Below are 23,760 nucleotides of genomic sequence, written 5' to 3' on the forward strand. Positions count from 1 at the left end.
AGTGGAACTGATGTAGCAATTCCACAACTTCAATGATATTGACGAGACCAATACTTAAACATCGTTATAAAACCCAAGATTTAACACGCATTAATCTATTATCACATGGCACACTATGAATTACTTGATTTGGTTCAATTTATTTTTGAATAGTTTATTCAAGTCAAGGATTAGTGTTTGGTAAGCATCTTTTTTAATCGTTTGAGTTTGCCCCTCCATCCAGTGCCAGATTGCTCTTCAAACTCTTTTCTTAGGTCCTTTTCCTGTCGCTTTGCACTCTTGCATTCTTGTTTTAGCCTTTTCATCTTTTTATATCTGCTTCTAAATGATTCGCCGCTGTCGACATCACCATACTGTTCAGTAGACGATTGATTACTTAGAACGTCATCAACAAAACCATATTCCAATGCATCTTGATTTAGATCATCCTTGTATTTCCGATATTTATCGCATATATCTTCCCTTTGACGTTTGGCATCCGCCAGTCTACTTTCGACACTATTGCCGTCGTTTGATGGTCCTGGTTCGCTTGCGTCATCATCATTGGGGTTGTCTTCAACCAATTTTTCCCAGCCTTTACCAGGACTACGTTTTGACAACTGATGCGATCGAGTTTCTGCATTTGGCGTAGCTACTAACGCACTGGCAACTGCTGATACAGACAGTACAAGTATAATGTCTATAAATTTCATATGATCAAACGTAGGCTTAAACTATGCTGCTGGTAAAACAATAGACGACGAACTAGTATTTGCTTGGATATGCTTTAATGATAGAAATTATTCTACTATTTATAGTCATTTTATATATGGCAAGATACACAAAAATCCCTGATTATACTCGAACCACTCATATTTGATCCCTGATCACTATTGTCACTGTATTTAATGCTTGCAAGTGCTTAAATACTCCCTTAAACACGTTTCTGCTCCAAAAACAAAGGGTGTTTGTGTAGCATACAGCAACTTTTGAACAGCGCGAACTATGGTATTCAAATGATATGCGGCTGTTGATGGCAAGTAGGTGTGCTATGTTGTATTCAGCACATATCAATAGCATCATGTCTTGCCATGCATTGGCTTGACATTTGTGTTGGACAGTATCAACAATCAAAGTGACTGCAATCATAAACTAAAACCGAACAGAGTCATTACGTGCCAGACAAGGGATAGTAGCGATGAAATGCATTTTTGAGGTGGCTAGTTTTAAACCCTTACAAAATCAACACAAACTAAAAAGTAGGGATGATAAGGACACTGTATACAGATACACTAATATGATTCCGTATCATAGCCTCAAATACAATGTAGTTTTGACATGACTCCTCAGTTTATCAATCCAGTCGCATGCAGTCAGTTTGAGCGATTTATTGTTTACTGTGTTGGAAACGTGATCACTGCAAGTGGTTGGACTGGTCAATGGCATCAACAGTATCAATCAAGTGATCATCATTACAGTTACACTGTAACACAACTACACTGTAAAAGTGGTTCAGATCACCAAGTTTAACTATACCTAATATCAATTGTCAATCGCTGAAACGTGTGTATACATGTATATACAATAGCGACCAATCAATGACTGCAACGCAATCTCACCATAACTGCGATGGACGCAACCAATTTGTTGGCCAGTCACACCACACATTTACATTGTTATTTTGCAACGACACCAGATGGAATCGTTGCATCATTGCAAGAACTGTCGAGTATATAAACAATGTTCAAATTGTATCACAATCATCACGATCATCAGTGATGTACTGGATATTTGATCAACTGTATCCAGACTACACGACTGATTGTGGACTGATTATGGACTGATAGTATCGTGTTCTATAGTTGCAGTTGTAATTGCAGTTGTAGTAACCAACATACCAAACACTGATATGACCAAAATCAAACCACTGTTGGATTGGACCCAGTGTATTCAATCAACACAACAATCCATGTCATGGATCGTGTCGTTCAATACACCAAACACAATGATCCATGTGATGACTGATGCTGTCTATATAACCACGCTTGTATATATTGGTTTGACCATATTGGTTTGATCACATTGGTTGTATGTGTCGAGTTGCACTGACACACTGTAACACCATATGTGGTGAATGGTGGTGTCAAATCTAGTTTACAACTGTCAAGTACAGCCAAACACGCTCCGACTGTATTAAACTGTTAATGCTGGATGTGGTCTGATTGACACCGACATATGAATCTGGCATGCTCGGTTTGTGATTGCGGGACTTTGTGATATATTGCACATGCATTGACTTGGATAGCAACATGCATAAAGTTTGAGTGTCAATGATGATAACGGATCGACACATGTGCAGGCTAGTACAGTACAGTATAGTATGTACAGTATATCACAATATACAAATAACCACAGTGATAAATGACCATAAACATGTTGGACATTTTGTAGCCATAGATCCAAACCAGTCGACCAGTGAAGCTATACAATGAAATCTAGATATATTTTGATGATTGCATCACGGTTACATGTATACACCAGTTATTGTACAATAGTAAAACAACCAGTAAACATCATACAACATATGACTATTCAGCATCCCATCTGTCATTGAACCTGCTGCGTCCACGATCTATGCGCACATGTGCAAGGTCAATCACATCATTTGTGTCTACATGTGGAAACTTTAGCTTCAAAACACTAATACAGCAGCACAGTTATTGAAATGCAAACAACCTGCTGTAACCATTTCCATCAACTTATGTTGGCGACCCTTTGTTTGATATGCATAATTCAATCTTGTAAAAACACGCTTTACGATTCATGACAGTTGGAATGAAAACATAACATGAAATAAACGAGAAACTGTCGGAATCATCAATCTTGGTGTTGTTGATTTGCAAATATCGATATATTGTTTGACTGTTGGTTGGAATGGCATGTTCAGCTATTGCTTGTGTATCATGTATCACGACGACAATCTGAGTTGTTGACACGACCAGTTTGTCAATGATGCGCAACTCCAGTCGATACAATACATAACAACGACACACATCTGGTATATCGATGACTGTTTGTTGAGCGTGTTGAGTCTGGTGCTGGTGCTGGTGTTGGTGTTGATGTTGATGCGAGAGTTTCAGCGTTTCACATATACAAGGTTTACTGTGTTTTTGATGTGTGTTTTTGGATTAAAAACTAAACATTTACATGGCATTGTTGATACTTGTTGAGTTTGCAGCTCTGGTTTGATACAAACTGAACATTATGATATTTGTAATATGCACGAAAACAATGGTTGTATTTGTAAAACATGCAATCATTATTATGTCGAATTAGAATGCAAACGTGTGAGTTTTTATGACACTATCCAAACAGTAGACTCGATATCTGGATTGCAATGTATGAATCTGATGATCGCACAATGTATGATTCCACAAACTCAAAAATGCAAGGTTCAAACTAGTTTGATTATATTATTAATGAGCATTGTATTGATTGAGTTGAGAATGCCAATTTTTAGTAAGAATCGCAGTGAATATTTAATTCTTGTTTATTTCAAAGCGAAATACAAAAGTGATCCGTTTTACAAGAATTCGGCTGTAGATGAATTTTGCTGATCAACAAATTAATATTCATTTGATTCAACTCAGAATCGGCTAGAATGGATCCAACTACTGCTGCACTTGCAGAGTATATTTCCAATCTCACTCCAACAGATATTGAATGTCGTCAGGCCATTCGGGATTTCATACATGCTGGGGCTGATACAACCATCACATTCAAAAATCTGACTACTTTGGAGCCATCAACTCCACAACTTGAAGAGTCTCTGAAAGACCAACAGAACGACTCTGGATCCTCTTTGCTGCATTTGGCAGCGTCTAGGGGAAACTTTGAATGTGTGCAAACTCTACTGCAAGAGGCCCATCTTTCTTGGAATATTCTGGACAGCAATAATGTGTCGATTGGAGAGGTTGCCAAAAAAGCTGGGTTTGATTCCCTTTATGATCGTTTAGTAGATGAAGGCGTACGGACTGAATTCCTGTTGTTTGTTCTTGGTCAACGAGTGGTCGAGGACGGTACATTACTTGTCAATGGTGTAGATGTGTCTAAAGACAATCAAGACACTTTAATAGCCGATCATGAGCCCAACAAAGTCGTTTCCAATGCATCGTATCTGACTCGCAAATTAATCTATTCGGATGGCCGCCTGCTCGATTCCGATGGAAATGCTGTGATGATGGGCTGGGAAGCTCCGTTGATGTTGAAGCATGCCCAAGCCATTTTACCCAAACCCGGATTGGATGTCCTTAATGTTGGATTTGGGCTTGGTATTATTGATGAATACCTCCAGGAATTGCATCCAGCATCGCACACCATCATTGAGGCTCATCCTGATGTATATCAGCACATGATTGACAAAGGATGGGACAAGAAACCTGGAGTTCGTATTCTGTTTGGTCGCTGGCAGGATGTGCTGGAGAATCTAGAAACGTATGATGGTATTTTCTTTGATACATTTGGAGAGTATTATGACGATCTGAAGGATTTTCATCAAGTTCTGCCTAATCATCTTCGTGAAGAAACTGGCATTTATTCCTTTTTTAATGGTCTTGCTGGTACCAACCAGTTCTTTCATGATGTGTCCTGTAAAATGGCACAGCTTGATCTTGCCGAAATTGGTCTTTCAACCGAGTTTGTCGAGTTGTCCGTGTCGGAGCTTGGTGATGATGTATGGCAAAATACTAAGCGAGCCTATTGGTCTCTTCCCATTTATCGACTTCCTATTTCTAGAATTGAATTGTGATTTTAGTGTCCGTGTTCGATTTTCTTGGTGTATTGAGATGCTTAAAGCCAATCCCATGGTAACAATAAAACATAGATGGCTCAGCAAATACGCAATATTCATTTACGTTTGGTCATTTTAACTTTGAGGCCGTTTTTGAATCCATGTGTAACAGTGGAAAATCTTTCTAGCTTTTGATTTGGAACCAAATCAAAAGCGAATTGCCTAATCAGATGAATCATGATCACTCTGATTTCAATGAGCGCCATTTTCTGCCCTATGCAGTTGAACTGCCCGTCGCCAAAAGGAAGAAATGTGCCAGGAGTGCATGGCTCTGCCCAGCGGTCTGGATTGAATTGCTTAGGATCTTTCCAGTACCGATCGTCTTGATGAACATCTGCTAGACGAAGGAGAAACCTTGTACCTTTTTTAAAAGTATAACCCAACAGTTGAATATCCTGAGTGGATACCCGGCTAACTTGCTGTACGACACTGTAGCATCGTTGAGCTTCTTTGATCACCCAGTCCAAGTATGTAAACCGAAGTATATTGTCAACATTCAACTCTTCGTCGAGCGAATTGTATATATCGTGTATTTCCGCAGCCAGTTTTTCTTGCACTTTTGGATTCTGGCATAAAGCAAATACAATGAATGTCATTGTGTTTGCTGTTGTTCTACATTTCATAGTTGAACAGATTAGTATGGTGTTTCGGTACTTTAGCAAAAGACTTTATAGATCCACAACTTACTCGTGGCCAGCAATAATAAATCCAATTAGCTCATCGATAATTTCTTGTTCAGAGAATAGCTAATTACATTATTCAAGAGCGGTTATGTTTTAAATTTCACAACCACCAGTAACACTGAAAGTCAAATTGACATACCTGAGCCTCACTGTTACTGTGCAAAAGCCGTTCTAGCACATCCATGTGTTTTTTGTCTTTGATATCATTTGATTGATCGTTCTTGTGAGCATCTTTGTAGTCTTTGATCATGGCTTTGACCATGTTTACAACAGATCCGACTGTGCTACGGATTTCTGGTGAACTATTATGCAGTCCGACCAATCCCCACAAAAACGGAGGAATAAAAAGTCTCTAGTATATGTAATTATTGGCAAGTTTGATTTAGTTAAAATGCATGCATATCTTTGAGTAGCAACAAATTGGGTTACAGTTCAAACCGTGTTCAAACATATTAACCTACACGCTGCAGAAAAGTGACCAACTTGTCAAATACTCCTGGAGTCTACACAATATAGTATTCAAAAGATTGTTAGTAGGCGTACATGATACATACTTTTCCATTGATCTATTTGGTCTACCTTGCTGTCCTCCTGGTCATAGACAGACCTGACTGCTTTGAAATCGTGCTTTAATGTGACTTGACCCCTATGATAGCATTTAATTAGCGGATCTACTTGAAATATTATTCTGATGATTAGAAAGAAATAAACCGAGTAAAATCACATACATGATATCCATTGAAATAGCAGTCATGTATTGATAAATGTCAATTGTATAACACTCGGAATCGGCTGCACGAATTTCATCCTCGATCAGCATCGAGAGTTGAACAATAGCTTCCTCTGATGCATGTGCAGCAAATCTCAGATGTAATGGACCGAATGCAGGCTGAAGCAATTTCCGATGCTTTTTCCAAACCGGACCACCTGGAAGTACGAAAAGTGAGTGTTCAAACATGGTTTGTGCAGAGAGCTGAAGTTTTTCGCCACGAGTAATTTCAGTCGAGTTTTGCAATAGACGCATTACACTTTCTGGATCGCTTACAACCACAATGTCCGTTGACATGTTCTTCATCAACCATATATGGCCAACTGTTTTTCTCATTTTTTCAAAAAACTCATGAGTCTGTCGTCGGTTGGCATACCTGGACAATCAGTAGTTTAGATTTATTCATGATGCATCAGAACATTCAAAAGCATTAATAGTCAATATAGATTAAATATATGTTTAGTATAGCCGGGGGTCAATGCACCAATAGAAAGAGCTTACGGTAGAATGGTAAAGAATTGCCCAACCAGAGGTAGATAAGGCGGAGTAGGCAATCCTTTTGGTAGCAATGAAGGCTGAAGCCATCTTTTCAAGATCAATATTCCGATTGCAGGAATAGCTACTGCACATACCAGCGAATACCTGGATCTTGAATGACTAGTCACAATGGATTCAAACTGCTTTGCCCAGCCATTTCCAGTGGGAATCAATCCCAAAACAGCATTCATTACATATTCAAACATTCTGAACAAAACACTAGTTTGTATTCAAGTAACGATGTTTGTATTTCAATCTTGAAAATGAATCAGTTTTCTGCAGTTCACTTTCACTTGAATAAGCAACATTTGCTGCGCTTTCTTGATGGAAATTGGCTTTAATCAACGGTCATTTTATGATCCAGTTGTGAACTCGGACTCGTTTCATTCTAAATATTGGATTCGAGTTTGGTGAGTTTACGTGAACACGACGGTAAGCATTGTCAAGTTGGCGATTCTTTGACGTGAATGCGGTCAACCGAAACTTTGATCAGCATTCACCAACATCTACTATGCGAGCAGTTGCTTTGTATTCATGCACTGCTGAAGACCCATCAGAACTGTCGTTTGAAGTCGGTGACTTGATACTCGACGGTACATATGCATTTCAAAAGTCATATTTACCCATTCAAACTATAATCTATACCCATGCCAACCTTATCTGAATGAATCCATTAAACACTTGATGGGCATTAACTTTACTGGTATTTCTAACATTGAATTAGTGAGACCTACAGATGAGGAAGGATGGTTTACTGGACGGCTAGAAAAGTCAGGATTGAGGGGCAATTTGCCTGGCAACTTTGTTCGTTTCAGAGAAGATCCTCCAGGACCTCCATTGAGAGCCCAATTCAACGACCAGGTCTGTGAAGACATGCTGTTTATATGAATGCATAGTGTGGTTGAAATGTTTATCTGCACTTGTGATTCAGTTTAATACAATGTCTTGCTGTTTTATCCCATAGCTCGAGAATATGTCAATTAATAATCCATAATGGTCGAATCTTTAGAAAAACTGGGCTGCTTCAAGTGGAAGTGCTACAAGTATTTCGGGTACTGCTGTTTTTGGAGAGGCATGTGTATTTTTGTAATCTAAATATAATCATTATACCATTTACATGATTTGAGCACATCCATGTTCTGTTGGACTAATCATTTTTAATGTATTCTGAAATCTTGAATCATCACTAAATTAGGCTCTTTCTCCACTACCAAAAAGTCCAAGTCTGTCAAGAAAATTAGATCCACAAGCAACTCGGAAAGAGTTACTAGAAAAATCTAGTTCTCTTGTACAGCAAGCAAAGGATAGACCTGGATCTATGATTGGTTTACTTTCACAAAATACCTCACTTGGACCAAACAAGTGTCGTAATATTTCCTCGAGCGGATCGATTTCATCCCAGCCATCTGCAATTCAATCCAATTTCAGTATACCCAATCCCGCAATAGCATCAATGGTGAATTCCAACGCTTCACAGCAAACAAATAATTTTGGAGTACAACAAAATGGATTTGAAGACAACTTTCAATCTACTAGTTTGCCACAGATGAATCAGAACAATCAAACTGCTCCGCCCGTATTGCCTGCACGCACTCCACATTATGGATCTGGTGATATTAAAAAAGCTCAGCCAATGATGCCACCAAGGCGACCCTCGCAATCAAACACCAGCCATTTGTCATTTCCCAATACACCCTCTTTAGTTGCAGATGGTGCCAAATCCCAAGACCCATCACTTAAATCTGCTATTGCCAGTCTCAAAAAAACAGGAGTACTATCGAGCATCCCACAAGGCACTGCAAACGCACAAAATATATTTGCTCCTGCCAGCACAGCTACACAAAACCACTCTACATCTACTTTGACAACCTCTTCTAGTCTGGATTATGGAAAGCTTAAAATGGTTGGTGTAGTTTCTGGAGAAGTTAATCGCCGTGATAACATTCCACCACCACCTCAAAAGCCTGCATCGCTCTCATGTTCGTCCTCTGGATCGTCCATTGATTCTTTTTCTACTCCAAACTCTGCACCGATACGTCCATTGAAGCCATCTGAATTGCGTGGATCTTTAAATGTGCCATCTTCCTCTACTTTCAAAAGCACTCTATCCAACCTTGTATATCCTTCAAATATACAACCTACCACTGCTCAAACCATTCCACTTGGGACTAAACCCTCTGCATTCTCATCGCCTGGTGGTTATAGCTCTACCATTCAGTCAGCTGCAAATGGATACGATAATGCAACAGACAGCTCTGCGATTGCACCAATCAGGCTTAACCAGACTTCCACACAGTCCATTTCCACCAATCAACCGACTCCATCCACCACGACTAATATTTTGGGCGGATCTATTGCTGCTAGACTTGCTGCATTGAGTGTATCAACTGGACAATCACTTCAACCAGTTTCACCAACAATCAGACGCCCATCTGCTTCATATTCCTCATCATCAAACGCTATCCCGTCACAAATACAAGCTACGCAACCTTTAGTGCAGCAACACAATAGTGTATTACCTATATATTCTTCCTCTGCAGCTTCAACACAACCTCCTTATACTTTTACTGCTAAAACTGCAATTGTTCCTGCTGAGATCAACAGCGCGAATAAAACGACTTATGGATCTAAAATGCTTTCAGCAGAACCCAAGAAAGCACCACCACTGCCATCTCGATCCTCCAACATCACTACTTTGCAACGATCAGGTACATTACTTTTGGTGGTCAGAATTTGCCTTGTCTGTATCCATTTGCAGTATTATCAAACTATAATTGATAGACGCATTGAGCTTACATCTGTTTCAATATTTTATTGTAAATATATAAATTGAAATGATGCTAGTCAATGACACTAGCAATGCAGTGCCGAAGCCAATTTCTACAGAGCTATTTGATCGATACGCGGATGCGTTTATAAAGGCAGATACAGCGAATTTGGGTGTATTGAATCCAACGGTCGTTCAAAATATATGGCTACGTAGCTATCTTTCATTATCCCAGCTTTCTTCCATATGGTATTTCACTTTGAACCCATCAAAACAGCTTGATTAACCCTGTGGTTTTGTTACTAACAGACTATCATTACGTTTAGGAATCTTGTCAAGGTTGACAAATTAATCCATGGATTAACGCTCCATCAGTTTGTTATTGGTATGTTTTTGATTGATGACCAGCTCAAGGGAAACCCTTTACCGACCAGTCTTCCAGAAAATGTGATTCTGTTTATTCAGTCCTGCCAACAGCCAAATAGCAGCAAGTCTGAATTCCAGAAAGCTGATCCATTCGTTTCAATAAAAAGTTATTGAATATGAAATTCTATTTACTAAGATGAACATGGTATATATCTCGACTGCAGCTGTCCATATTGAATTATTTGAGCGTCCATTTTTACTAGTCAAAAGCTACTCTACACAACGGTATGAATCCAGAAGTCATTACAGAAAGCCAGCTTCTTGAGCGTACGAATGCATTGACACATCGTCTAGCTGCACTGCTAGCCCATCCACTAGCTTCCAAACTATGGACAGCCAATTTCTTTCAAACAGCAATCTCTTTATCTACTGATCCAGCCTATACCAACCTCTTGAAATCAGCTCCTATGCCAGTTCATCAGGTATCTTGTACAAATACTTTTAAAACTAGGGTTATAGAAGCAGAAACTGATGGTTGATGACGGTATGATCCATAGGCCATGAACGCAATCCGGGAACTTGGCATTGACACCCGATGCATTTTATGTCAAGTCGAATCAGACTATTACGAATGGTCATTGTATAAACGATGTTTGCGAGTCTCTTCACCATCCATCCATCATATGTGCAAGTCGGTGATATTTGAAAACACTCGATGGGAATCTACCACCCATTCAAAAGGTAGTTTCATACGTCAGTACTTTGTAAAATAAGTGTATTGACTTGTTTGGTTTTAGATGGGTGTGAATCTCCAAAGTATTTTTGTGTGATGGTTCAATACACTTCAAAGTTGAATACTCAGAAACTTATTAGCCATGTGTATGAGCATCTTAATCCTGGTCGACTCTCTCGAAAACATTTTAATTTGCGTGTGGCAAATGAGGAGTTGGCAATGGAAATGACCGGGTTTGGTAGAAACGGTGTTTGTCCTTTTGGCATGCTATGTGGAAGGTTGGCGACAATGGTCACAACAGGAATTGCTGAACTGGTGCCAAACGTGTTGGTTCTAGGTGCAGGGCATGTGGACTGGAAAATCACCTTGAATGTTCAAGATCTTATATCTGGCTTGAATGCAATGGTTGTCGATCTCAACTAGATTTCAAACTAAAAGTATCTTGTACTCGACGTTTATTTTTGAAATGCTCAAGTTTATCAAGCTTTTATTAGTATGTTGAAAATTGGGGCTAAGCCAATTTACAAGACAAATTACATTTGAATTTGTTAGATATCAATAGTTCGAAAGAGAATCAAATGAAAATAGAAATACCAATCTATCAGGAAAAAATCATGCTAAATTAGCACATGAACACAGGACTACAATGCAAAGATATTACTTTTGCTTGGTACGATTGAACAACTTTAGACCAAGGAAGGCAAACAAATTCCATCCGACAGCAATAATCAGCATGTAAGAGAGATCATTGGCATTATTGGCCCACTCATACGTGTTGGTGGGAGCTTTGTTCTTTTCGGCCCAATCAAGAGACTGCAATTCAGAAAGCCAAAACGATTCCACGGCCCATCGAGGAGCAGAGATTTTCCAAAAGTTTTGGAAAAAGGAAGGATAACCTGATACATCATCCAAACTAGGAAGCACGCCGGAAAGAACAAGAGCCCACAAAAGAGCGAATCCAGTAGCGATAAGACCAGACTTGGCAAGTGGAAAGGCAGTGGAGATCCAGTAACCCATGGCAAAGGCATTAAAGTAGAGACATATGACAATCGCATACAAATGAGAGGCAGATTGGCTGTATGGGAAAAATAGAACGGCAGCCAAAAAGAACATGGAGCCGCCAAGAATAACACGGGGAAAATCAATAATGAATTTGGCCATATAATAGGGAATGGTGTTCATGCCAGAAGCAGTGTCACGCCAGTAAACTACTTTTTCTCTGCCAAATGTGTTGGCACCTACAGAAATGCCTGCAAACAGTGAGCCGAGACCGATAAACATGCCTGCTTCACGAAGATGATCTTCGGGACGAGAGCATTGCCACTGGAGATTGACAGGAGCAGTCGCACAGATTGAGCCAGGCATAGCACCGATAAATTTGAAGTTTTGAACTGCAATTGAAATAAACAGACCCGATGAAAAATGAAGCAACATATCAACAATAATGGGTTGCGGATTTTTCCACACCTGGAAAAAGGCACGTTTCATCAAAAGCCAAATCTGCATGTAGTAAGGACAGGTTTGGCGGATGGGATCGGTGCGGCAAAGAATAGCATTAATAAATGAAATAAGGAACTCGCCAAATTCAGCTAAAATGTCGTAGATCCAAACTCCCCAATCACGAGCCAGAGAGCCAATTCCAGCAGCAATATACTCGGTCCATCCATAGTAGTCTTTGACTTTTGGAGCTTCAATGTAAGTAGAGGGTTTTCCATCCTTGACTTCTGAGAGATCACCGCTCTTGAATTTCTTTTGAGCATCAGTGGCTTGCTGTAAATTCATCCGACGAGTGTTGGAGAATGGATTCTGGCCCTTGCGAGTCGAAACCCAGTAGTCAAACAAGTGACGGGGTTGGAAGCCAGGGTCAAATTCAGAAGGAACTTTACCAGTAGCAACATCCATGAAAAAGTCTGCAGGAGACTCGTCGGGTGGGCACGAAAATCCAATAGATTGAAAGTATTTGACACACTCATCGCGAGGGCCCATGTAAATCAAACAGCCACCTTTACCAAGAAGCATAAAGTCGTCAAACTGACGAAACGTCGCAGGAGAAGGCGAGTGAATAACAGCAGCAACGGTAAGACCTTGAAGACGAGCAATATTTTTGAGATTAGAACACACTTCAAACGAAGTAGAGGAATCAAGACCAGATGTGGGTTCGTCAAGGAAAAGCACCGATGGTTCAGCAACAAGCTCCATGCCAATATTGACACGCTTACGCTGACCACCAGAAATACCGCGAGTTTCCTCATCACCAATAATGGATCCTGCAACGTGAGACATGCCCAAGAAAGCAATAATATCAAGCACCTTGTCTTTGATTTTGGGATAGTCCCAGCTGGCAGGCAATCGCATACGGGCAGAATGCATTAGAATATCACGGACAGTTAAATCACGCATCATAATATCTTCCTGAGGAACATAACCAATGAGTTTTTTGTACTTGGAGAGTTCCTCGGCAGCACCATTAATGGTAACATGACCAGAAGTACGCTTGACTTTTCCTGTCAGCAACGTAACAAAAGTAGTTTTTCCAGCACCAGATGGGCCCATGATAGCACAAGTGCGGCCAGAACGGAGAGCACCAGATACATTAGCCATAATCTCCACACCGTTGGGAAGCTTAAGACCAAGGTTTTCAAACTCGATATCAAAGCACTGTTCAAGACGAGCCAGCTGCGGCTGATCGGCTTGCAAGACCTCGAGATCAGCCTTGTTTTGTTCAGCATTACGCTTGAGATCGCGTTCCTTGTCAGAGCGAGCTTTCCACACAAAGATAAAGTAAACAATGAGAGCAACGACAGCAAAGATGATTACAACACCAAACTTGTCGCCACTGCTGGAGCCAGGAGGACAGTATGCCAGGTATCCACAGCTATAAGGTTTAACGGTGCCAACAGGGCAGAAAGAGTTTTTAGGGCAGATGGCAATAGTTTTCGAGTCGAGCGAACAAGTGAAAGACTTTGGACAGTACAAGGGCTGAGCAGCATTTTCAGGGCAGTAAAATCCAGGAGAGCATTGGTCTTTGCGTGAAGGACCCATGCAATAGAAACTAGCATTGTGAATGTACAAAATACAATGGTAAGCTAATTAGGAATAACAAGGCAATTACAGTCGTATTCACGTAGAATGAAACCAGTAGACGGATATTCACATGACAACTCTGAGTTTAGTAGACAATGGTGTCCTCTAGACTCCTTATGGAATGCATTGGGGTTTCTTTAGACTCATGTTGTATGAGAAACTGGACGAGTATTTATAGTTGCAATAAATCTCACACCAGAACTGCAAACACTATCTGGTTTCAAAATTGGTGATTGTGCAATGTATGGTTATGTCAAAAGAGAGAGAGAGTTGACTGAGAATAAGATGGATGTTGTGTTTTGAAGAATCAAGAATGTCCATTAAAGCCAATTTGTAGGAAAGCTGAATGTGTATACTCTACAGTCACTACAAGATACAAAAGTGTTCTATTTTACATGGATACGGCTGTGAAACCCAGCCACACCAAGGGCAGGCTCAGCTACAAGGGCCGATCTCGCACAAATCAATCTGGGTAAAATAGGGAGCACATGTGTAGCTTAATTAGGACGAGGCATTGCGCCTCATTGAATGAAACTCGACAGAAAGTGCATGACGAATAGAGCAATTTATCGTGGATAAAGCCAGTGAAATATCCACAAAGTTGTAAAAAACAGACACTTGGTTGAATACTGCAAGACGACTTACCCAGCCTCACAAGTCCATTGCACTTGACCAGAAGTGGGAGTAGCAGGATAACTGCACTGCTTTTGAGCCAGTGCACTATTATTAACATTTGGACAGGGTTGCCAAGTAATCAAAGCGGCATATGCCAGTGGGTCAAGTAGGTTTGAATTAGCACCCGGAGGTAGTACTTGAGCAACAGCCCAAGAGGCTAACGCAACCAATGTAATGACAGTTGATGCAAGATGCATGTTGGCTTTAATGTAAAGATTTAAAAATTGCTTTGAATTCAAATTTTAATCAAAGTGTTGTGGCTGTGCTAGCGCCTCTTTTAGCCAATCCAAAAACTCGTCAAAATGTAGTCCAGCCCATAGGATGAGCAGTATTCTGAGTAGTATTCTGAGTAGTATTTTGAATAACATTCCGAGTAGCATTTCGAGTAGTATCCTGAGTAGTATTCTGAGTAACAGCAACTGCACTGTTAAAATCTCCAAATTCTTGCTGGTCTAAATTCCTACCAGGTTTTTGTGGTGGCTGCAGTTTCACAACTTTATATTTCATTATTAACAAGTCATCAAAACACATCCACTCTGTCGGAACCTTACTTTGAGTAGTTTCGTCCAGAGCATTGTGTTTCTTTTGGCTGATCCCAAGATTCATTTGAATCATCTGTCCTTCTTTTAAACTATAATCAACATTGGGTTCATTGTTCAATGCTGTTGGCTTTATGATTTGATTTGCTGCTCGGACCCGCCTTTGCTTATAATCCCATGTTAGCTTATATATTTACAACCATGCAATCTAGTATACTCATAAAACCCACTTGGTATGGTCCTGTAAAGCAACATTCAAATCAAACGCCCAAGATCGCTCAGCAACTCCAAGTCCTAAAAATGCATGGCTTCCTAAATAGCCCATTGCAGTATCAGCACCAACCCAGATATTCATGTCTTAATTCACAACAGAAACTCACCAGACGTTGGATCAACCACTCGAATTACAAAGTATCTGCTCGAGTCAATCACTGGCTCAACAGCCGTGCCCTCCAAATCATATGGGCATTTGGCAAACAATTCTCCTGTAACTGGATCCTAAATGATACATCAAGTCCTGTTGCTTTATAATCAAGAGCATTCTCCAACCCAACCGATTCCAGGAGATAGCGTACCTCTAGATGCAATGCACACTCATCTCCAACCGCAATCACTCGCAGTCTACCTGACCATAGAAATTGTGTAGTATCCCATTCAGATGCCCTGGTTTGGTTTGAGTCGGACATCCCCTTGGTTAGTACATGCAGATATAACCAGTCGCCACCATCTAAAACATGAATACCTATATCCCTTTGCTGTTGCTCGAGGCGGAATCCTAATAATATTGTAGTAGTTGGTTATTACTACATATAAGCTTCAGGTAGTACCAAACACTCCTGTCCGACTTTGACAGCAATCAAACCTATTGATAGTATGAGCTCAATTGATACACACCTGTATACAAGACATTCTTTAATAACACACAACACTGACTCGTAAGCATCCGACATGGCGATAAAAATGGATTTTGGAAATCAAGACCACAACTATCCGAGTTTCTTGTACTTGAGCAAACTCAAGTCTGGCCGTGATAACTGGTGATAAAGGGGATGAAAATGGAGATAAAATGAGATTGTTGAAGCCATCACACTTGTTCATTTGCAAATATCGACTAGATTGTTCATCTGTTGATCTGAATGTCAGGATCATATATCAATTGTATCTCATGTATCATAACGACAATCTGACTTGTTGACACGGCCAGTTTGCTCAACAATCTGCTGTCAATTCAATATACGAATGTCGCTCGGTTGGTCTTGATTTGACAATATTCAGCATTCCATCTATACAGTGTGTATGCTAACCCAACTAACCGTGCAATATTACGGAAAACTTGTGGTTTTCAAGAATGCAATAGCAGACTGATTGATGCTGTCAGAATGACCAAGACACAATGTAATTGAGTGGTTGGAATAGAAATGAATACTATCTTGTGTTTTCACCCTTTTCGTGTTCATCGTTCAACTGTTGGTACTGGTTACAAAACAGTTTATTTCTCATCCAAAGCAATGAACTCTACACAGTCCATGCATGAGTGAATACTTAAACCTTGCTATTGTAACCTGATCCTTACAACATTGCTACCAATTCAAGTCAACTCAGATAACTCTATCCACTCAAAGTGCATTTCAATTATCTGGCTGCCACTTATACTATTGAATCTGCAAAACAATATATCAAATCCAAACATGAAGTTGGCTGTCATTCTCGTATCCTCACTAGTGATTACAGACTCTCAGTCGCTACCTATCCAACAAGATTCCAGCAGTTTGGAATCCAGCACTCGCTCATCCATGCAAAACTCTACACCAATACTTGATAAACGTAAAGTAAGCATCGAAAACAGTCATGATTCGACTCAAGTCAATATCATGCCTCGAGGCTTTCCCATGGCACAATTTATGATTGGTAGTGTAACTAGTGCTGTTGTTTCCACCGCTATATATACACAAGATTCTAAAAGAAAGGAAAACCGTAAAAACAAGAAGAAAAAGGAATCTGACGAGAAGGAAGCTAAGGAGAAGGAATCTAAAGAGAAAGGCAAAGAATAGTCTGGCTTTGTTTAAAATACTTGGATTGTAGTAGACTGCAGCTTAAATTGCGACGAATTTGAAGTCTATTCCAACGCAGTAAAGCAATCATCCTGGCATTAGCGATTAAGGGTTGATTGAAACTGTCAAGGATAAAACTGCACTACTATTTTTAATATTTAATATTTCACTAGCAAGATGGATCTGACACTTGATAAGAATAATTAATAAACTAAACTTGATTGGCCATGAATAATGTTTTTTAAAAAGTTGGTTTTGGCAAGAATAGTGCATGAAACACCAATACTATTTCAGACTATGCAAATAAACTGCATCCTTATTGCAGCCATGATCCGAAAAGTTCAAGTCTGTGCAATGCAGTTGTAATGAATCAATGTCAACCATGTAAATGGTCATCAGTTTACTAAACTCGAGTTGAATACCAAATCATACTCTAACCTAAGCACCATAGACAAGACGTTGGACTGAAAGTTTAAATGATTGCAGTGTCATGGTCGGCAAAAAGGTGGCACTATGACCACCAATAATCAAACCATAGGTCGATCTTGTGTAGTCTCGTAAGATATACGTGAGGAATGTTGTGTATAGATCGATAGTCTGCCAGTACAAAGAGTTTAAGCAAATGTGTGTACAAAATATGAACTCAGCACACACCAAAAAATTGCAATTGCTGTCATAGAAATGTATATATAGTTGGAGTGATGGAAACAATAATCTTCAGCTTTTTAGAATATTAGACATTAACATCCTACTTGGTCGTTATCAACCTATTACATTCCATTTCTATTATACAGTAGACAGAGCACACCAGTTCGATTTTCAATTTACTATATAATAATCCTATTTATCGGCATACCAATCACTCATAAAATGGGTTTTATTTCTTGGATTATACTTATGCTTTCACTCCTATCAGCAGCCATTTCGGTACCATTATCAAGCATGGGCAGCCTGCATCGTCGTTCCCCAGAGCCAGTATGGAAAGGATTTAATCTCGACACTGGTGCGGTTACTGGAGCCCCAAAACTCGACATCATAAAGCGATCGGTGGATTCCAACATATACCGTCGTTCTCCAGAGCCAGTATGGAAAGGATTTAACCTCGACACTGGTACGGTTACTGGAGCCCCAAAACTCGACATCATAAAGCGATCAGTGGATCCCAACATATACCGTCGTTCCCCAGAGCCAGTGTGGAAAGGATTTAACCTCGACACTGGTACGGTTACTGGAGCCCCAAAACTCGACATCATAAAGCGATCAGTGGATCCCAACATATACCGTCGTTCCCCAGAGCCAGTGTGGAAAGGATTTAACCTCGACACTGGTACGGTTACTGGAGCCCCAAAACTCGACATCATAAAGCGATCGGTGGATCCCAACATATACCGTCGTTCCCCAGAGCCAGTATGGAAAGGATTTAACCTCGACACTGGTGTAGCTACTGGAGCCCCAAAACTCGACATCATAAAGCGATCGGTGGATCCCAACATATATCGTCGTTCTCCAGAGCCAGTATGGAAAGGATTTAACCTCGACACTGGTGTAGCTACTGGAGCCCCAAAACTCGACATCATAAAGCGATCGGTGGATCCCAACATATACCGTCGTTCCCCAGAGCCAGAATGGATAGGACTCAGTTACAGCAGTCAAAGACAGGCAAGATTGACTAAACGATCTCCAGGGCTTGGAAAACAAGGGTTTAAAAATGCTCTTATGATGAATGGTGGTATGCTTCTCTTCGGTAATAAGATTAACCCAACTGGTACTGGTATTGGTAGTAGTCCTGGTAGTCGTAATAGTACTGATACCAGTACTAATGGCAACAGTACTGCTAATACTAAAGGAAAATCAAAATAATCTTGATACTCGATTGGAATTCGAATTTTTGTGGAAAGTCTTGATCGGTGACCCATCAAGATGGTCAACAGCTCGAATAACGATACGCTCAATGAAAGATATTCCCAAAAAATAGCGAGATGAAAAATATGTTTGGATATAGCTAGCACTATTTGAAACTCTAATAGTCGGTTCTTCACAGTTGGTGATAGATCATCATATTCAATAAACTTTATTACTTATCTAGTTTTTATAGATGCCTTCACAGCTAGTGACAAAGAAATGGAAACGGGATGAAATGGGATGGGATGGGATGGAAATATTCATTTCTATTCCAACCACTCAATTACATTGTGTCTTGGTCATTCTGACAGCATCAATCAGTCTGCTGTTGCAGTCTTGAAAACCACAAGTTTTCCGTAATATTGCACGGTTAGTTGGGTTAGCATACACACTGTATAGATGGAATGCTGAATATTGTCAAATCAAGACCAACCGAGCGACATTCGTATATTGAATTGACAACAGATTGTTGAGCAAACTGGCCGTGTCAACAAGTCAGATTGTCGTTATGATACATGAGATACAATTGATATATGATCCTGACATTCAGATCAACAGATGAACAATCTAGTCGATATTTGCAAATGAACAAGTGTGATGGCTTCAACAATCTCATTTTATCTCCATTTTCAATTCCTTTATCACTAGCTGCTAATATTGCAAAGTCGGTAAAGAGCATGAAATGTAGCTTAAAATCCAATAGCACCAACAGCAGATTTGGACCAAACTTGCACAACCATTTATGAATGAATCAAATATAGGTCATTGGCATGCTCAATTGTCAGCCCATTGTCTAGCGTGAATCTATTTTGCTACTAACAGGTTTGTATGGAAATACGGGCCGATAAGCACTGATTGCCTACCTTGCCTACCTTGCCTGTTTATTATAATGGCTTACACAACAGTCCGATTCTGTACAACACGATGGCTTGACCAGACATGGTCTCACCAATCAGTCAGAGGCTTTTACACCAGCTAGATTACATTGCCCTCTTGTGTCTGCATGCTAGGCTAGAAAGCGGATAACCGGTATGGCTTGGCTATATCCAAAGTGGCTCTAAAGTGTGCCACCATGTGTAGATGCCTCACAAGTAGACTTGACATGGTTGTGCAACAGACTCGAGTATATAACCCAGTGGTCCAAAATCGTTGTTCTCTAAATATACATCACCCGAAAGTATAAATACAGATAGACTTGACTAGCTGGCAGACGTTCCAATACGTATAGACACCATATTTAAAATCTATTTATTCAAGCTCAACTACCAGATAAATACTAATGAAGACCTATCTATTACTTGCTATGATTTCTCGTGCTCCACTATCCGGTGCAATGCCTATCCCCAATCAATCTACAGGCAGTATGCTGGGATCAAGATATCTCACTATACCAACCGATACTTATAGAATGCTTTTCCCGGATTCTCTTTTTGAAATTCCAGCTGACTTGGGTTCAATCGATCGTGTCGAGGAAGTACATTTGGATCGTAGAGCACCACCAATTCCAGCTGACTTGGGTTCAATCGATCGTGTCGAGGAAGTACATTTGGATCGTAGAGCACCACCAATGGCAAAGTTATTTAGCAAAGCTAAAACTGTGTTGGTTAAGCCAAAAGGTGGTTCTATTAAAGCCAAACCAATCGTTCACAATGCAAAGCTATCTGGGCCTACCAAAGCAGGCTCTATTAAAAAGACGGGCGTTGAAAGTGGAGCTAGTAAAGCGGGCTCTAGTTCTGGAGCCGGAGCTACTCAAAAGAGTGGTGGTGGCACTCCACCACCTCGACCACCTCCACCTGGTAAATCTGGAAATCCCATTGCCAAAAGTCCATCAACAAGTGGTGGCCCAACTAAAGCTCCTGCTCCTCAGATTCCACAACAAGGAGCTGGAGCTGGAACTAGCCAGCAATCTGGACCCATGACTCAAAATCGTGCCGGTAGCACTTCACCAGTACCAGCTGGTAAACCTGCAAGTCCTCCCGCTCAAGGCCAGCCAGCAAGTGGTGGTCCAGTTAAAGCTCCTGCTCCTCAGATTCCACAACAAGGAGCTGGAACTAGTCAGCAATCTGGAGCTGGAGCTGGAACTCAAAATCATGGTGGTGGTATTCCACCAGCTCCACCACTTGTACTCGGTAAAAATGGTAGACCTATAAATCCCCCCGCCAAAAGTCCATCAACAAATGGTGGTCCAGTTAAAGCTCCTGCTCCTCAGATTCCACAACAAGGAGCTGGGGCTGGAACTCAAAATCATGGTGGTGGTACTTCACCAGCACCAGCTGGTAAACCTGCAAGTCCTCCCGCCAAAAGTCCATCAACAAATGGTGGTCCAGTTAAAGCCCCTGCTCCTCAGATTCCACAACAAGGAGCTGGAACTAGTCAGCAATCTGGAGCTGGAGCTGGAACTCAAAATCATGGTGGTGGAATACCACCAGCTCCACCACTTGTACTCGGTAAAAATGGTAGACCTATAAATCCCCCCGCCAAAAGTCCATCAACAAATGGTGGTCCAGTTAAAGCTCCTGCTCCTCAAAACCCACAACAAGGAGCTGGAGTCGGAGCTGGAACTCAAAATCATGGTGGTGGTATTCCACCAGCTCCACCTGGTAGACCTGGAAATCCCCCCACTCAAGGCCAGCCAGCAAGTGGTGGTCCAGTTAAAGCTCCTGCTCCTCAAAACCCACAACAAGGAGCTGGAGTCGGAGCTGGAACTCAAAATCATGCTGGTGGTATTCCACCAGCTCCACCTGGTAGACCTGGAAATTCCCCCGCTCAAGGCCAGCCAGTAAGTGGTGGTCCAGTTAAAGCCCCTGCTCCTCAAAACCCACAACAAGGAGCTGGAGTCGGAGCTGGAACTCAAAATCATGGTGGTGGTATTCCACCACCTCGACCAGCTCCGCCTGGTAGACCTGGAAATCCCCCCGCTCAAGGCCAGCCAGTAAGTGGTGGTCCAGTTAAAGCTCCTGCTCCTCAAAACCCACAACAAGGAGCTGGAGTCGGAGCTGGAACTCAAAATCATGGTGGTGGTACTCCACCACCTCGACCAGCTCCGCCTGGTAGACCTGGAAATCCCCCCACTCAAGGCCAGCCAGTAAGTGGTGGTCCAGTTAAAGCTCCTGCTCCTCAGATTCCACAACAAGGAGCTGGAACTAGTCAGCAATCTGGAGCTGGAGTCGGAGCTGGAACTCAAAATCATGCTGGTGGTACTCCACCACCTCCACCACCTCCACCTGGTAGACCTGGAAATCCCCCCACTCAAGGCCAGCCAACAACTGGCGCAGGCACTCAGAATAACGGACAGGGTGTAGGCACTCAGAACAACGGACAGGGTGTAGGCACTCAGAACAACGGACAGGGTGTAGGCACTCAGAACAACGGACAAGGCACAGGCACTCAGAACAATATGCAATCCAGCTCTAGCCACCCAGGTGATCAGATGGGCGATATGGCACCAGCTCCAAGCCCTGGATTCGTGGGAAAAATGAAAAATATGGTTACTGGTGGCAATGGCGGTGGTGGACTGGCTGAAACTCTTGTAACATCAATGGTAGGAGGAGTGGGAATGAGTGTTGCTGGTCTAGCTGTGCAGAAGGTTGTCGAATCCAGATCTAAACCGCCTGCTGATGAAGTCCCTGCTGAAGATGTCCCTGTTGAAGAAGAAACCCCTGCTGCTGAAGATGTCCCTGCTGCTGAAGATGTCCCTGCTGGGGATGCTTCCGTTGATAAAGGAGTAACAGATACTTCTAATACAGCCGAGGGAGACCCACCGGTTTCCAACTGAAACGATGCTAAACGTTAAAAGGATATGCCATCACTAATTCATTGCGGATCTTATACAACAAAAATGCCTTTTAAATGAAATATTTTATAGCCATATTCACGCAAAATGAAACACTTTATAATTTATCTTGGACTGACTCTATTTTGCTTTGGAATAATAAACAATCGTTACATTCGTTGTTGGAAATTGATTACTTTTTCTATTAAAATTCTGTATCCTAATATCAGATACGTTCTAGTTCAAAATCACAGTTGGAAATGCAACAGTTGTTTCCATGCCGGTCACGCAATGTTTACTTCAATGTTTGTTTTTGAGGAAGGGAAAGTTGGTGGTCGAAAAGATATCAAGGATATGAACATTCGCTCTGTATTCTTGTACAAGAATGAATATGAAGAAAGACTAGTAAACTAAATGAGTTCAAAGGGCACATTGTTTTCCAGTAAGATTATCACCAATCCAACATGAGACTGGCATTTTATCATATATTGACACCTGTGGTGTTTCATTCTACGCGAGTGCGGCTGTAAATGAAATAGTTTAATATAGTATATTTCAATTCTATCGAATTTTGTGCCTCGAGATTAACTACTGCAAGCTTATCATCTTCATTGAGGACTACTGTACAGTTTTGATAGTAGAGTTTACAATTGTATTCATGTAAGCTGGGATATTTGAACAAGAGTGTCAAAATACATAAACAGCCAATTTCATGAAATGATAATTATCAGATTTACTGGTCAATAGTGTGTCCTAAACTCTAGTCGACTAGTTATCCTGGTGATTGGCATGCAAATAACAGTTGCATTCTTGTGACGGCTGATTTTTGTTGAACCAGAACGCGAGCGTATTTGAGTTTTAGAATACAAGGTGGAGTTTGATTGGCAGCAGTCAACCCCAATCACTGGATTGCAATGTATGAATCTGATGATCGTACAATGTATAGTTGTGTCAAAAGCAGAAAACGGAATAGTGTCATTGAATAAGCAATGCAGTCAGTTTGTAGTAGGAAAGCATAACGGACATTTAGCCATTGTTTGTTCAGAAGCAACAG

General features: G+C 41.0%; 10 protein-coding genes across 10 annotated transcripts; 6 read left to right on the forward strand and 4 right to left on the reverse strand.

Moving 5' to 3' along the window:
* Positions 1–170: 170 nt before the first annotated feature.
* On the reverse strand, positions 171–692 carry BATDEDRAFT_25588 (uncharacterized protein; the record flags this gene model as incomplete). The annotated part of the gene is made up of 1 exon (XM_006679420.1): positions 171–692. The coding sequence occupies one exon, from the start codon at positions 690–692 to the stop codon at positions 171–173; it is 522 nt and encodes a 173-aa protein (XP_006679483.1).
* Positions 693–3,512: 2,820 nt separating this feature from the next.
* On the forward strand, positions 3,513–4,786 carry BATDEDRAFT_19880 (protein-arginine N5-methyltransferase; the record flags this gene model as incomplete). Its single annotated transcript, XM_006679339.1, has 2 exons — positions 3,513–4,058; positions 4,137–4,786. The coding sequence occupies exons 1-2, from the start codon at positions 3,641–3,643 to the stop codon at positions 4,784–4,786; spliced, it is 1,068 nt and encodes a 355-aa protein (XP_006679402.1). The 5' UTR covers positions 3,513–3,640.
* A 98-nt stretch (positions 4,787–4,884) lies between these two features.
* Positions 4,885–7,008, reverse strand: BATDEDRAFT_89259 (uncharacterized protein; the record flags this gene model as incomplete). The annotated part of the gene is made up of 7 exons (XM_006679688.1): positions 4,885–5,440; positions 5,516–5,574; positions 5,651–5,863; positions 5,973–6,014; positions 6,091–6,157; positions 6,240–6,656; positions 6,782–7,008. 7 exons carry the CDS (start codon positions 7,006–7,008, stop codon positions 4,885–4,887), a joined length of 1,581 nt encoding a protein of 526 aa, XP_006679751.1.
* Positions 7,009–7,328: 320 nt separating this feature from the next.
* BATDEDRAFT_25591 (uncharacterized protein) lies at positions 7,329–10,069 on the forward strand (the record flags this gene model as incomplete). The annotated part of the gene is made up of 7 exons (XM_006679421.1): positions 7,329–7,410; positions 7,542–7,678; positions 7,827–7,895; positions 8,013–9,525; positions 9,662–9,833; positions 9,911–9,969; positions 9,993–10,069. 7 exons carry the CDS (start codon positions 7,329–7,331, stop codon positions 10,067–10,069), a joined length of 2,109 nt encoding a protein of 702 aa, XP_006679484.1.
* A 168-nt stretch (positions 10,070–10,237) lies between these two features.
* Positions 10,238–11,106, forward strand: BATDEDRAFT_25592 (uncharacterized protein; the record flags this gene model as incomplete). Its single annotated transcript, XM_006679422.1, has 3 exons — positions 10,238–10,432; positions 10,508–10,691; positions 10,748–11,106. 3 exons carry the CDS (start codon positions 10,238–10,240, stop codon positions 11,104–11,106), a joined length of 738 nt encoding a protein of 245 aa, XP_006679485.1.
* A 16-nt stretch (positions 11,107–11,122) lies between these two features.
* Positions 11,123–14,640, reverse strand: BATDEDRAFT_37074 (uncharacterized protein; the record flags this gene model as incomplete). The annotated part of the gene is made up of 2 exons (XM_006679548.1): positions 11,123–13,735; positions 14,413–14,640. The coding sequence occupies 2 exons, from the start codon at positions 14,637–14,639 to the stop codon at positions 11,341–11,343; spliced, it is 2,622 nt and encodes an 873-aa protein (XP_006679611.1). The 3' UTR covers positions 11,123–11,340.
* A 558-nt stretch (positions 14,641–15,198) lies between these two features.
* Positions 15,199–15,931, reverse strand: BATDEDRAFT_11848 (uncharacterized protein; the record flags this gene model as incomplete). The annotated part of the gene is made up of 5 exons (XM_006679283.1): positions 15,199–15,289; positions 15,349–15,479; positions 15,557–15,644; positions 15,724–15,756; positions 15,876–15,931. 5 exons carry the CDS (start codon positions 15,929–15,931, stop codon positions 15,199–15,201), a joined length of 399 nt encoding a protein of 132 aa, XP_006679346.1.
* Positions 15,932–16,669: 738 nt separating this feature from the next.
* Positions 16,670–17,032, forward strand: BATDEDRAFT_89450 (uncharacterized protein; the record flags this gene model as incomplete). The annotated part of the gene is made up of 1 exon (XM_006679615.1): positions 16,670–17,032. One exon carries the CDS (start codon positions 16,670–16,672, stop codon positions 17,030–17,032), a length of 363 nt encoding a protein of 120 aa, XP_006679678.1.
* A 942-nt stretch (positions 17,033–17,974) lies between these two features.
* Positions 17,975–18,892, forward strand: BATDEDRAFT_89451 (uncharacterized protein; the record flags this gene model as incomplete). Its single annotated transcript, XM_006679616.1, has 1 exon — positions 17,975–18,892. The coding sequence occupies one exon, from the start codon at positions 17,975–17,977 to the stop codon at positions 18,890–18,892; it is 918 nt and encodes a 305-aa protein (XP_006679679.1).
* A 1,345-nt stretch (positions 18,893–20,237) lies between these two features.
* Positions 20,238–22,709, forward strand: BATDEDRAFT_89452 (uncharacterized protein; the record flags this gene model as incomplete). The annotated part of the gene is made up of 1 exon (XM_006679617.1): positions 20,238–22,709. The coding sequence occupies one exon, from the start codon at positions 20,238–20,240 to the stop codon at positions 22,707–22,709; it is 2,472 nt and encodes an 823-aa protein (XP_006679680.1).
* Positions 22,710–23,760: the final 1,051 nt, after the last annotated feature.

Source organism: Batrachochytrium dendrobatidis (genome assembly GCF_000203795.2).
Source record: "Batrachochytrium dendrobatidis JAM81 unplaced genomic scaffold BATDEscaffold_7, whole genome shotgun sequence".
Classification (NCBI taxonomy): domain Eukaryota; kingdom Fungi; phylum Chytridiomycota; class Chytridiomycetes; order Rhizophydiales; genus Batrachochytrium; species Batrachochytrium dendrobatidis.